Here is a 14,035-nt window from a genome sequence, read left to right as displayed (position 1 = left end):
AAGTTAAATCAGAGGCATTTGTCTTGACTGTCGCTGTCTGACCCACAAGGTCCCAGATCAATTAGAAGGTAAGGCCAAAAAACTATTGACCCATCAATCACTAGGCAGTCCTTTTAAATGTGCCCCTTGTGAGGCATATACAGCTTGTGTGCCACAATGTTCATTATGCTACAATATAATCATGACTTATTTGTAACAAGTTCTGGAGTCATTAGTGTTAGTAAGATCTTAATCTCAACATTCATCCATTTACAGACTTCTCATTTGGTTTTAAATGATTGTTTTTTTATTGCAGAGAGAGCAGTCCAGTTCATTGCCATAAGCCATAATAGGAAGGAGATGAATGCAGAAAATGGCTTCATAATCACTTGCCCTCACTCTAAAAGTTTGTCAGTAATTGTCCATAAGGCCAGATAAACACAACCATGTCCACTGTGCTTGGAACAGCAGGGTAGTGTTCAAGAGTCGCTTCACACAATACCAATGGCAGTTTACCAGTGCATGTGATCGCAGTGTTATGTATTACATGGTAACACAGAATTGTGCTGTAGGATTTTCTTTACATTAAAGTTGTAATGCAGAACATGAGGTACAACAGCACACTGAAAAGGGAAATACAGCACTCGTAGGATTGTAGCATAGGCTTAGCACACCACACAGGGATAGAGTTGCCAAAAGCAATATTTTGTATACCACAATTCATAGCAGAAATGTCAAAAACCAAAGACCAAAAGAGGAAAAATAACCCATATTGAGGGGCCGATGTATTTGGAAGATGAGCAGCTAGGATTCAAATTTCACTCATTTGACATTCAATCTAAAACATAAAGTATAAAACGAGCCTTTGAAATATTTCACTTGTCTGACATGAATTGCAGTATATCGTTCTCTAAGAGCCAAACAGAGCCATGTCATTGCATGGGCCAACAGCCTGGTCCAGCTGCATCTCCATTAGGATATGATGGGAACCTTTTCCAGGTAGTTAAAACACTACAGGCCCTCCAGGTAAGCACTCAGAGTACAGCAAAAGAAACTGATTCTACCCCACCCATCAAGTAATGGGTTGGTTTGAATGGGTGGAAAAATTATAAAATCAGAATCACTTAATCTATTCAAATCAAAGCCAACTTCAGGCTGTGGAGTGTATACACTTCCTTTATTATAGAAACAGGTGGGGAATTCTATTCCCCCCTATTTAATCCACCAATCACAACCCACCCGACCCCTTCAACCGAAGCAGTGACATTTCATGGTTGCTATTTGACTTTATAATGACTTAAAGTGCTTTAGCTCCCTCCTCTTTCCTGGGAAGCAAATGTTTGGCCCAACGAATGACCTCATCTGATATTTTTCTTTCTTTATCCTGACCGGCGACCAAAGATTTTTTCAGCGATGAGGTCACTAATTAACGAAAACAAATTAAGGACCAACAAGAGATTATTCCAGAAAGTCCCCGTCCCTGGCTAAGGAATACAAGCTTTTAATCATCCATCGCTTTGATGAACGACACGCGAGAAAAACAAGCCAAATCAAATCAAAGCAAGAGCAAACCCATCCCCAGAACAGAACCCCGGGGTGATTAAGCACGTGGAGCCGCAGGGCAGGGCGGCACAGAACAAACTACTTCACAGTTTGATGCGAGTGGGAATAAAATAAAATGGATTGGAGTGGAACCTCTTCATGAACAGAATGTTAACGATGTGACAAACGCATTGGTGTCGGGGAGGGAGGAAATAAAGATAACAAATCAATAAAACACTGGTTTAATCAAATTTTGATGTGATTTGGGAAATAAAATAAATTGAATAGGGGTTGATTCAGGTAAAAACTGAAATGTTAACAAGATGAAAAAATACTGGTGTCGGAAAGGGCTGCAATAAAAATAACTTCAACGACAAAACCAAAGTATTGAACTTAAGTCAAATTTTGACGTGAATGGGAGAAGAGAAAAAATTATGGTTGGTTTCATCAGGAAGGGAGGAAATGGAAATAACTGAACAAATGAAATGGAATGAGTGTACTGGGCTTCTAAATGGAAAAAGGCGAGGGTACCACGCGGTGCAAGCCTCACTCCTCCATCAGTGCTTCACCCTTCCTCCCATCGTCATCCTCCTCCTCCTCATTCACACTCGTTCTCCCGCAGCACGTTGAACATGTTGACAGTGAGGTTCCCGGGGGGCACAGCCTCCTTCTTCCTGGACTCCCTGAAGCCCTCGTCTTCGTCGTCACCGTCTCGGTCCTCGTCGTCGTCCGCGTCCCGGTCCCTCTCCTCCTCCTCCGGCTCCGTGCTGGACTCCTCGAGCTCCTCCTCTTCCTCCCGCTCCCCGGCCTCGTCGCCCTCCGTCCGTCCCTGCAGGGCGATGATCTCCGGCAGGTCCGGGTGGTTCTCCCAGTTTCCTGCGGGAGCGTTAAATAATACTGCTGCTGAGGCTGCTTTATGACTCCCCTAAGCAGGTGGATCCAAGTCCTCATGGTGCAACACGGCCCTCTCTATCTTAGTCTTACCCTTCAGGCAGCTGTAGCTCGGAGGACGCAGACAGAGACACAGCCGGCCGTCCACAGCCAGCCTCAGGAGGCTGTTGGCCGCGCGGTACACGTCATTTCGAGCCGCCTTCGCCGTCTTGTAGCATCTCTTCTCTGCCCAGGCTAGATAGCAAGCCCACATCACAATGTATGAGATTAGGCCAGCAGCAGAAAATCAACAGCAGTTCTAACAGTCAGGAACAGAAGTATGGCTGAACACGTGCAGAGATTAAATGTAAACTAGAACTGACAGGAACTGACTGTCAATTAACTCATGTCCAGTCTTTATTATGGTATGATGCCCCAAACGCCTACATGGTTATCATAGGAAATGTTTAGAACTAAATAACTCTTTGGTGCAGCCATCATGGATTTACACACAGCTAGTGAGGTCCCCAGAGGGATTCACGTTGACAGTACACAATCTATACAACAATACACACAGTCATGAAATTGTCAGGGAAAATACAATCCAAATGTTCATAGAAAGAAGGGTTGTTATTGCATTGCCCCAGGGTTTATTACAAGAAGCTGACGTGAATGAATGATTTTGCTTTCTAAATTTAAACCTCCTAAATTAGATTGATTAACAAACTCGCAATAACTCAGCCTGACATTGTCAATGGTAGCCTCTATCTGTATCTTCTTTCAAAGTTGTAATCCAGAAGCAAACAGTATTCCATCTCTTTCTAGTGTGCGTTTCTGTTCCACATCAATATCTGGGTCTGGATTTCTTTTTCATTTTATTTGTTTGGGCTTTGTGCCTTAAGGACAGAGCGTGATGACAGACTTGAAAATGGATTGAAATAGAGCAGGATGACATGGTGCATCTCAAATCTGGGTCTTTTCAGGGCATCTTGCCCTCATGGTCAGCACACTAGCAGGCGGAGCCGCCATAGTGGGCGTCTCTTTAACCCTCCTCCTTTACTGAATAGCTCCGTGTTTCAACGGGTAAAGAAATGGCGCTCCCTCACCCTCACACACATCCCAGGCGGTCCAGCTGGGCTCCGGTTTGTCGTAGTCCCCCAGGCTGTGGTGTTTGGGGGCGTCGTCCAGGCTGGGATGCTTGAGCTTCAGCAGGGAGAGGAAGCTGGTGCGCTCACACAGGTACCCCACTGAGCTGTAGGGCTCCTGCAGCTGGGACACCGGGTAGATGCCCGCTAGGATCTGCACGGCAGCGGGAACAACACATCCACCATAGACACAGGAGGGAGATCAATAACAGCCAGCAGGAAAAGACAGGAACAACACATCCACCATAGACACAGGAGGGAGATCAATACCAGCCAGCAGGAAAAGACAGGAACAACACATCCACCATAGACACAGGAGGGAAGTCAATGACAGCCAGCAGGAAAGGACAGGAACAGACTTAAATACTTTGATTAAAAGTAGAACAATGTATTCATAGATACAGCCCATGCATACCTTAAATCCCAAGGTTTTTCTTGACATACTGCTTATCATTTACACACTCAAACACACTCAACAATCGAGGGGTGCCAGAAGTCCCCTGTTTACGCACCTGTAGCTGTTTGTCCACCCGGGAAGGAAAGACCAGGCCGGGACAGTCGCACAGTTTGACCGTGGGGGTGAGGTAGTAGGTCTGGAAGTATTTGGTGTGGCCCGGGGTACGAGAGACGCTCACCACCTTCCTTCCAACCAGGCTGTTGATCACAGACGACTTGCCGACGTTCGGAAAACCTGGAAAAAAATTGTAAAAGATTTCCTTCATGCTCATAACCGTAAGGCAGGAGCTATCGCTAGTTAGTCTCATCGCAGATACTTTATACGAAATGACTCATAGCGAAGTCTGATACATGTTATTAAGGAACAGATGGGATTTAGGCATCTTACAGACGGATAACTACCGGTTGGCTGTGACATTGGAAATCAAACCCAGTGCCTCCCGGCTTGGGGGCGAACACCCATAGTCACCGCCCCACCCAACCGCCTGTACTAGGCCCCGACAAGATGTTTTCAGGTTTAACCGCAGGTTGGCCAAGTGATAGTGTACCTATGCAGCCCAGTGTGAGAATCCCATCCTTGTACAGTTCCTCAGAGGGCCTGCTCATCTCCATCGCCGCATCGCTCAGGTGCTCCATGAGCACCTGATCCAGCGGATCCCCTGCTGGCTCCCCGTCTGGTCGCTCGGCAACAGCATCTCGATTGATCTTCTTCTCCCAGCTGGCCAGGTCAACTATGGAGAGGGTGGGCAACGTTGAAAGAGGTGAAAAATGTCAAAATGCTGGTTTAGGAAAGTGCTCCATTTATTCAGATGACCTATAGATGCATGCATTAAGAGAACGCACTTTATTATTTCAACTACTTTATTGTGAAATGGGACTAGATACAGTCTGTGATTCAGTTTATTGTAATGTCTCAGCTTTAGAGCGTGGGTCTTAATGGCTGCGTTACAGTGGAACGGTTAAATGTTCTGGTTGTAATAGGCTGCTCCACAAGGAAGGCCCCTACATTCACGGTGATTAGATCCACATTACGAACCATTTCTCAAATAAGAAAAGTTATAGCTCGAAATTACGGCAGATATATAATCCCATTAGGGTTCAGTCAATATATGGCCAGCTGCAGTCTGCTGCGCCACGGGGAGAAAATGACTTCCCCCTCTGACCAAACCCGCATTGGGAGGATGCCACACCTTTTCCAGCCGTGATCTCCCGACAGGCCTTCATGATATCTGTAGGGCCTCCAGCCTGGCCACAGCCAGCTTTCTTCCTCAGCCTCTTTTTCTGAAGCACTAGAGAGCAAGACAAGGAGAAGCAACCAAAGTTAACAAAACAACCGCGCCTCTACAAAGACCTGATGAAATCCTATGAAAGAACTTGGATTGACGACTGTGGCAGAGAAACTTCAATATCAGAGCATGAGTAACGTTTGGAACTATAATTAATTGTGACTGAATCAAAAGAGAACAGGAGTTTATTTGAGGTCAGCAGGACCGTCACTAGAGGCCTCTTCATCAGTTGGCCGATATGTGCTTATAAAATGATCCGTAGGACATTCACAGATCATTTGGTGTCGCTGGAAATTCCACCGATAAAGGACTGATAGCCTGATTAAATAGCACATTGAAGCAAGGTTATTTGCACGCTTAATAAAACCAAATGATCTGAAAACATATCAGGGTATGCTCCAAGGAACGTAATAGTGACACTTAACAGGTTTTATTTGACTAACTATTCCAAAAATCAAGGAAAAAATATCAGTAGTAAGTTCACTGTGGAGGTCAGTGGCTTTCGGATCTACTCTGGTCCACTGGTCCGAGACCAACTCTGTTAAGGCTTCAATGTGCAGCGGGCTGCACACCAGAACAGCCAAGTACTGCACAGTGTCATAGTAGAAAGATCAACACATGTGTAAAAATCCCATTTTAGGTCTTGTTCAGTGTTTAATATACTGTGTGGGACTAGATAAGGGTTTGAGCAGTGCTGGGAGTTACAGTGCGGATGTATGGCATTGCGATGAGCGTGCAGTGATTGAGAACCGGACCCACTTTGGCTCCAATTAAGGAAAAAAGTGGTTTGCACATTGTGCATATGTTTTAGTGACATTGCAACACAGCACAAGCAAGAGTATGTGGAGAAAAAACCCACATGCCCAATCTAACCCTTAACTGGAATCTATTAACTAATTCCCAGCAGCCGGTTATTTATAATCGGTAGAGCTTCATGATATATTCTGCACAAGCGGAGATCATTTTATGGTGGTGGAGGATAGTGATTGTGGCACTGTTCTTCCTACTTGGCCTGCTCTGCGGACTAACTGTACTCAGCCCTACGCATCCTCTACTCCCCCAAAGTCAGTCAATAAACGATTCCATCTTTGTCTCCTCCTCACATAACGAGACTTCAAATGCTACGGTTTCACAAAATCCACTGATCTGTAGTATCATATTAACCTAAAGTTGCAATGTGGAATATTGAGTCCATCATAAATAGATGGTGGGAGACTTTAAGAATTAAAAAACTAAATTGTTCAGGCCACTCCACCCCCACCCAACTATCGTAGGTCAGCAGACGGGTGGTGTGAGTGGGAGGGGTTTTAGGAGTGTCGAAAGCAGGTTTCTTGTAAGCAAAGAGAGAGCCAAGGGCTGGCCATCATTCCATATTTGTAGCATTTATCAGTCCTCATGTACTGGTCTCCACGCGTCACACACGTTGAGCACAGCAAGTCTAAAATGAACTGCCACAGCTTAAACCATTCTGGGTCTATGGTCTGTACAAAAAATCGAATGAAATAGAAGTGGCAATATCTTCAGATCTGAAGCTATTCCCCCCCGCGGCGGCGTGGTCGGAGGTCTCCCAACCCTTTCTTCAAGTGCTTCACCGCTTTCTTGATAGGAAAATGGAGTGGGTCACGCACGGTGTCTGCTTTTTCACACTGGTTTTACATAATGTGCATGGGCAGTAGATGCTGTGGGCTGGAGACCTGGAACTGCATTGGACACTTACTGGACAGAGTGGCCGTGTACACAGAGAGATATAGATAGATAGAGATATATATATATATATTTCTATTTGGGTTAATTATATTATCTGTTCAAACTGATTTATTTGAGATGATTTATCATTGAAAATGTATATTTTGATAATGCAGAGAATACATTTGTTTATCCACATTTATCATAATTTAATTAATCATGTACAGTATATAGGCTATATGGCTAAAAGGCAATGTGGGTCAGGTTCTTCCCAACCCCCACAGAGCCCTTACTGTGCCCACCTGTGGCGTAGGCCTGTCCGGGGTGGGAGGTGAAGCAGACCGTCAGCAGGTGGGGGAACTGGGAGGCCAGGTAGTGTTTCCAGGCGATCACTAGCGGGGGGGGACACAGGTCGGCCTTGTTGAGCACCAACACCACCTGCTTGCGCAGCTCCTCTGTGATGTAGCTGTACAAGGAGGGGGGGAACTGCAGCACCTAGGGGCCGCACAATTGAGAGACAGTCATGTAACAGACATGGGGGAAACATAGACAGAGGAAATGACATGAAGCACTTTCTATGAGATATGGATTAATCTCTTCAGTCAGTGTTATTCTGTAAAGTCCTCCTGACTGCTCTCAGTGAAACACAATGAGGTCGAACATAGAGGAAGATAATCTTAACATGTAGAACAGAAACTAAAAAGTTAGAGACCCATTCCTAGACACGTTTCTTGAAGCCGGCTGCAGTTAAAAGTCTTTTACCGCCAGAATTTGATACCAGAAAACACAGTAAACAGACAGTGGAAAGCAGCACGGAGGCCAGTGGATATATGGCTTTAGGGCCTGTGTCCACGTAGCGTTGTACTCTAGCGGAAGAGCACTAGCCAGGCGCTGGGGAGCACTGGGACGACGCGCTAGTTGTACGTTAGACTAGCGCCGCCCCTTTGTTTTTTAAGATCTAAATATCTAACATCTAAAAGAGCCCTCATTCAGAGGTGTTTTACAAAAGCTATTTGATGCCACCTAGTGGTTTCAAGACAAACCACCGAGACAGACCAGGTCGCTGTTTACTTACCGGATGCCTGATGTCCACGATGAGCAGGATAACATCAGACATCTCTAACACTCTCCACAACTGCCTCCATGTCTAAAAACACAATGGGAAGATAGGCCCATTAGTCAAAATCTCCCTCGGTTTCCATGACAAACAGAAGTGGATAAATCAACCAACCATCATGAGTTGCAGTGTACACCCGTAAGCACCCCGAAGGGTGAAGGCCTGGACATTGAGCTGTACTGAAGAGCCTCACGTCATGCGACTCACCTCCAGATTGTGCTCAAAGTGGCTGAGGGAGCCCGGGGGGTTTCTGGAGTGCAGGTCATCCAGGTACTCCCGGTAGGACTTCTCCTCTTTCCTCAGCAGCTGCTCGCGGGTCATGTCGTAGGTCCACGATGGTCGTCTTGGGATACCAAGACCTGCCATTGAATCATTTAGTTCCCATTAAAAGATGCCATGGCATAACAATCTCACTTTCTGAGGTTTTCTAACATTAATATGAGTTCCCCTAGCCTCCCCCAGCACTAGGCATTCTGCTCCACCTCTGACAAAACGAAGCTCAGAGGCTGTTTTTGAATTGTCCCCGTATGAGGTCATAAGGGGAGATGCCACCTCCCCGTTCTCTGCCTTGCCAGCCCAGAGAGTTTGGCCCGCCAATGAGCTACGGCCGTGCGAGCGCCGTGTGTGTGTGTGTGTGTGTGTGTGTGTGTGTGTGTGTGTGTGTGTGTGTGTGTGTGTGTGTGTGTGTGTGTGTGTGTGTGTGTGTGTGTGTGTGTGTGTGTGTGTGTGTGTGTGTGTGTGTGTGTGTCTACGAGACTGTAGTTGGGGTTATCTCAGCCATCGTTGAGCCCTGCTGCCCGCTGCCTGCTAGGCACCAACACCGCAAGGCACCAACGCCCGGCAGCGGGCAGCCGGCAGCGAAGAGATGTGGAAGAACCCGACGCAGTGATTCATAATATCGTCTGGAGGTGAACACAGCTTTTGGCCGTGATAATATGTATTACATGATATAGAGCTACACTTCTTTGTTATCGTTGTGCCCTGCTGCCTGCCGCCCGCTGCCGCGAGGAACCACCACCGCAAAGCACCACCGCCCGGCAGCCAGCAGCGGGCAGCCCGCTGTTCAGTCTACCTCAGATTGATGTGGAAGTGGAAGAACCAGAGACGTCAGAGAACCCGACGCAGTCGTTTTTGATTCATAATATCATCTGGAGGCGAACACAGCTTTTGGCCATGATAATATGTATTATATGTAGGAGTGTAACAGTACACAAAAGTCACATTTCGGTACGTACCTCGGTTCTTAAGTCACGGTACGGAACGGTTCATATTTAAGGGGAAAATGTAAAACAATTGCTTGTTTGTCAACAACGGAATGGCCGTAGATCAGATGCAATGAAAACACCAATAAACTCGGTTACGGCATTTGCATTTCTGAATTCCCAGACAGGGGTTGTTGAAATATGAGCTGGGTTTGCACAGCTTGTTTTTGTTCAAAGCAACAGTGATAGTAACACCTGGATGGTTCGTTTTCAAATGCGTGTGCATGTTAAAGTGCTGTGCGTAGACACTGAGAGCCCTCTCCGTAGAGCGTGGTCCTATTGGTCGACGCAACGGAGACGCTGTGATTGGTCCTCTAACAAAATCTAACAAAATCATTTCTGGAATCACTTCTTCGGTTTGACTTTGCACCTTAATTACTTGTACATTGTTTACTTTGCACCTTAAGGACCAATTAAACACCAAATAAGATTTGAAATTCTTTGGAAGTTTATTTACAACACTACTTACATGGTTTGTAGTCAACATATAAGATTGATCGGGTGGCGAATTGCATTGCGTGTCCGATATCCCGACGAAGAGCTGCTGAGGGGTCTCTGTAGTTACAGAGTCGGATTTGGAGTTGGATTGGTATACTTTGGCTAAATGGTCCAGGGGGGAACTCAGACTTCAAGTTTTATATTCCGCATCTCAAAACAAGCCTTTACATTCGCCATATTATGTTGTATGTACGCCACATTTACGCACCGCGGTCCACCTCTGTAACCACACCGAAGTGCATGTACCGTGACGGTTCGGTACAAATACGTGTATCGTTACACCCCTAATGATATGATATGTATTATAAGATTTTATTTAGATATATAGCTCCAGGACTGTAACGCAAGTGTTGTACACTTCCTTGTTATTTGGATAACCGTTCTGCTGTAGGTGTTATGGCGTGTTACACGTCGGACTCTCATCTCTGGTATTTCCACAACGAGACTCTTCGTGGGGTTTATCTCAGCCATGGTTGAGAAGGACTTGGGGGGGGGGGGGGGGGGGGAGAAAGGAACTTTGGCTTTGACCCCCTGAAGTACATGAACCAAGACACGGAGGAGAAAGGCATTGTTGCCCACGATTGTCTCCCGCTTGAGCCCCGCTTCCCGCTGCCCGCTGCAGGAGGCAGTGGTGCCTAAGCGCTGCCCGCTGCCGAGGCGGTGGTCCCTTGACAGCGAGGCTCCGGTGGGAGACAATCAAGGTGAACAACCGCGGGCAACAATCCCTTTTTCCTCCATGTCGTGGTTCAGTCTACTTCAGATTGATGTGGACGTGGAAGAATCAGATACGTCGGAGAACCCGATGCAGTCGTTTGAGATTCATGATATCGTCTGGAGGCGCACACAGCTTTTGGCCGTGATAATATATATTATATGATATAGATGTATAATATGATATTAATTAGATATAGAGCTCCAGTACTCCCGCCAGAGCACCCAGAATGTTCTAGAATATTTACTGAACACGGCCAAAGGCTGTGTGCGCCTCACCATTGCGATACATCCAGTGTAAACAGAGCGCATGGTACCGTGGCCGCAAGCTGCTCAGGGCCACACACCCACCCTCCTCTTTGACCCGCCTCTCTCCTCCTCAATTGAATTAAAGCTACAGACATCGAACGGCGCGTTTGGGGAAAGATCAATGTGTGACTGGCTCGTAGTCGCTGTAATTCTGCACCATGGCTGAATTTCGGGAACGTCTTCAAATATTACGTTAGGGGCCCACTCTATATTAAAGCATAAAGTAGCATGCAATGGGACCTTTAACTTCCCTACTCTGTTGCTTTGTCTAAAGTGTCTAAGCACAGTCACAGTACCGGTCTGGGTGATCAAACCATCGTAACCTTCTCTCCGGGTTTTCCCAGAACATCCGCTACCAACGTCATTTGTCCAAATGGCCAAATACCAATTCTGCCATTTAGTGTGAGCGCACGTGCCATGAATGTGAAAATGGTAATATAGCACTTATGTTGGAATCAGGGTGCATCGGTCAGAGTTTGTGGACAACATCACAGGGAATCGCCATATAGGTAAATATCTTATCGCAAAGATAAGAAATTACCATTGTCTACAATTATTTCAGACACGTTAATGGAAAATGCTCTTTAGGCAGAATCAGCACGAAAAAGCGATTTGGACAAATCATGTTGGTCAAGAATGTACTAGTGATGACATGAGGGAGGGTTACAATGGTTCATGGCACAGACCAGTGTTGTCCTTTAACAGGAATAACACACTGCGTTCAATGAGTGTAGATAGAGTGGACATGGCCCCACCTTTGTCTGCGGGGTAGATGTCACCGATGTTGATCTCCATCTCTTTCTCTGAGACGGGCTGAAGGATCTTCTCCCTGGCCACCTTCTTCCGCTTCTCCACCTCCTCTTTAGTTTCCCTCTCAAAGTGCAGCCGGAACCTGATTCCATGGGAGTAAGTAGGTTCAGTCAAGTCATTAACTCTGATTTAAATAATGTTTGTTTAACAAGAAACAAGTCTAAAATCCTCAGGTCCAAACCAAACCAGTTTACAGATTTAAATTTGTCTCCATATTCTTTTTAATACATGGCCTGTTTTAGTTATGCTGTGGAGAGACATGGAGACGTTGCTCTAATTAGAACATAATAATTGCTTCCAGGTTCCTATAAAAACATCTGGAAAAGGGTTAAATTTTCTGGTATGTACTTCATAGCACTCTTGGGTAAATGTCAGAGAGATGTTGCTTATCCAGTAGTTGGCATGCCTGTGTTCCTTCCTAGAAATGGACATTACGGGCAATGGTTTCTTGTCAACCAGTTAAACAACAAGAACCTCCTTATAACAGAAAACAAAAAAATTATCTGGTTTCTTATTTTCTGACTTCTCTTCGGCTCCTGCCTGTCAAGCAATCTCATAATACGACTAACCCTAAACAATATGGATGAGTAATCGTATAATACTTGCAGAGATACAAAATAAGTCATAGGGTTCTCCTATTGCTAAGGTCAACAAATTAAAACCTTGTCATACATTTCAACGATAGAACGTTTACCTTAAAACGTCAATGTTGGTAGGACAATTGCGGTCAACAACCCAGTCACTTTGCTCACACTCAAATGTGCTTGCAGCAGAGACAGACAGGAGTAAAATCAGCTGGCAGAGGGTATCATGATATCTCATGACATCCACGGCTACTGTAGAGTATCAATTCACAACGTCTGCTCCGAAGTTATCTAAAAGCACACTAGAATGTACTTAAGCCTGAGTGGAAACTCAGTGATCACACACATACTTCACTTGAAAATTTGCCTGTTTCTTCTTTATTATCAAAGAATGAAATGTGGATGACATCTCACCTGTTGGGGTCATGTCTCCCTTCTCTGCCAGGCTGTTGATTGATCCTCCTAATATCAGCGGCCTCGCTATCTGATGTGTCAGACTGCCTCTCTGCTCCTCTCTCCACGCTGGCATTGCGGCTGCTTGGCCCGGACCCATCACCTTTGAGTCAGCATGCGACAATATGCCAATTAAAAAGTCGATGAGTCGAATTGTCTTTGTAGGACTCTTACTCTTATGACTCCAGTGGGTCCAAAGTGTACATTCAACTACACCAATAACACAACTTATTGGTGTAGTGTTGGCTGATCGTTAAACAATAAATACAACAAATATATATGACCGATATAAATGGCCCGTGAACGATCTATTTTCACTTTCTACTGTATTGTTTTTACTGTTACGAGTGCGTAGCGACACCGTGAAGAGCATTTCTGTCAAAGTGCTAGCTTACATGCTGGGCTAGGCTAACATTACATGATGTCAACGACTGTGTCCCAGCAGCCCGACACATCCCATCTCTAACCCACCGTGGGTTGCATCATAACCGGCTGGACGGACAGGGTATTCACTCAAATATCATGGCTTAAGTTGAGGTAGGGACATTCTGGTATTGCCTTGTGAAGGCAAGTATATTAGTTGTTCTGGCGTATACGTATAGAGATAAGAACTATCAGCATCAGCAACAACAACAACAACAACAAAAAAAGGGAGAATGGTATATTTGCTTAAGTATTCCCCTCCATATAGCTACTAGATGTCACCGTTCCCGGTGCCACGGCACGGCACCCCACGCTACATAGCTTAGCGGTAACACCGTGGCTGTGTGTCATTAGCCTCGCGTTAACGTTACCTCTCTTCCTCTCCCGTTTGACTTGAAGCTGCTTCTTCTTCTGTTTGTTGCTGAATGGCTTCTTACGAGGCATGCTTAAATGGAAATATATTTTTTTTGTATAAAGTCAGAGGTCTGCCTCGGCTTTGAAACTCCCCTAGCTATTCTACGCTCTCTAACTATCGTTATTTACATGAAGTTTCTCGACTCCTACACTTTTCAATGACGCCATATTCACTGCAGAGAATGGTGGACGAAACCAAATCTCCACGGTTCAAAATAGTTTAGCACTGCAGTAAGAATGTTAGTGCTGTTATTATTTTTAAACATTGATTATAGGCCATGAACCAAAAAGGAAGATGGTTATCATACTGACGGCCGTCGGTTCACGTTTAGTCGGAAGCATAAATGTTACAAAAATTGGTATCGTCCCGTTTGTAAACACAACACGCACCGTGTAACATCCCACTAGTCTAAATGGAAGACTTTCCTTATATGAATATCATATTGTTTGAGGGTCTATATTTTCTGGATTAAATTCAACAAAGTAATAC

General features: G+C 45.4%; 1 protein-coding gene across 1 annotated transcript; it reads right to left on the bottom strand.

Annotated features, from left to right (window-relative positions):
- Positions 1-263: 263 nt before the first annotated feature.
- On the bottom strand, positions 264-13,860 carry gnl1 (guanine nucleotide binding protein-like 1). Its single transcript, XM_030369487.1, has 12 exons — positions 13,503-13,860; positions 12,670-12,811; positions 11,617-11,753; positions 8,289-8,440; positions 8,040-8,111; positions 7,267-7,459; positions 5,183-5,281; positions 4,541-4,723; positions 4,049-4,227; positions 3,498-3,690; positions 2,506-2,646; positions 264-2,397 (listed from the first exon to the last, which is right to left on the bottom strand). Exons 1-12 carry the CDS (start codon positions 13,573-13,575, stop codon positions 2,120-2,122), a joined length of 1,842 nt encoding a protein of 613 aa, XP_030225347.1. The 5' UTR covers positions 13,576-13,860; the 3' UTR covers positions 264-2,119.
- Between the last annotated feature and the right edge of the window lie 175 nt (positions 13,861-14,035).

This window comes from Gadus morhua, chromosome 11 (genome assembly GCF_902167405.1).
Source record: "Gadus morhua chromosome 11, gadMor3.0, whole genome shotgun sequence".
Lineage (NCBI taxonomy): Eukaryota > Metazoa > Chordata > Actinopteri > Gadiformes > Gadidae > Gadus > Gadus morhua.
Note: the sequence above shows the minus strand (reverse complement) of the source record. Positions and strands in the feature narration are given on the sequence as shown.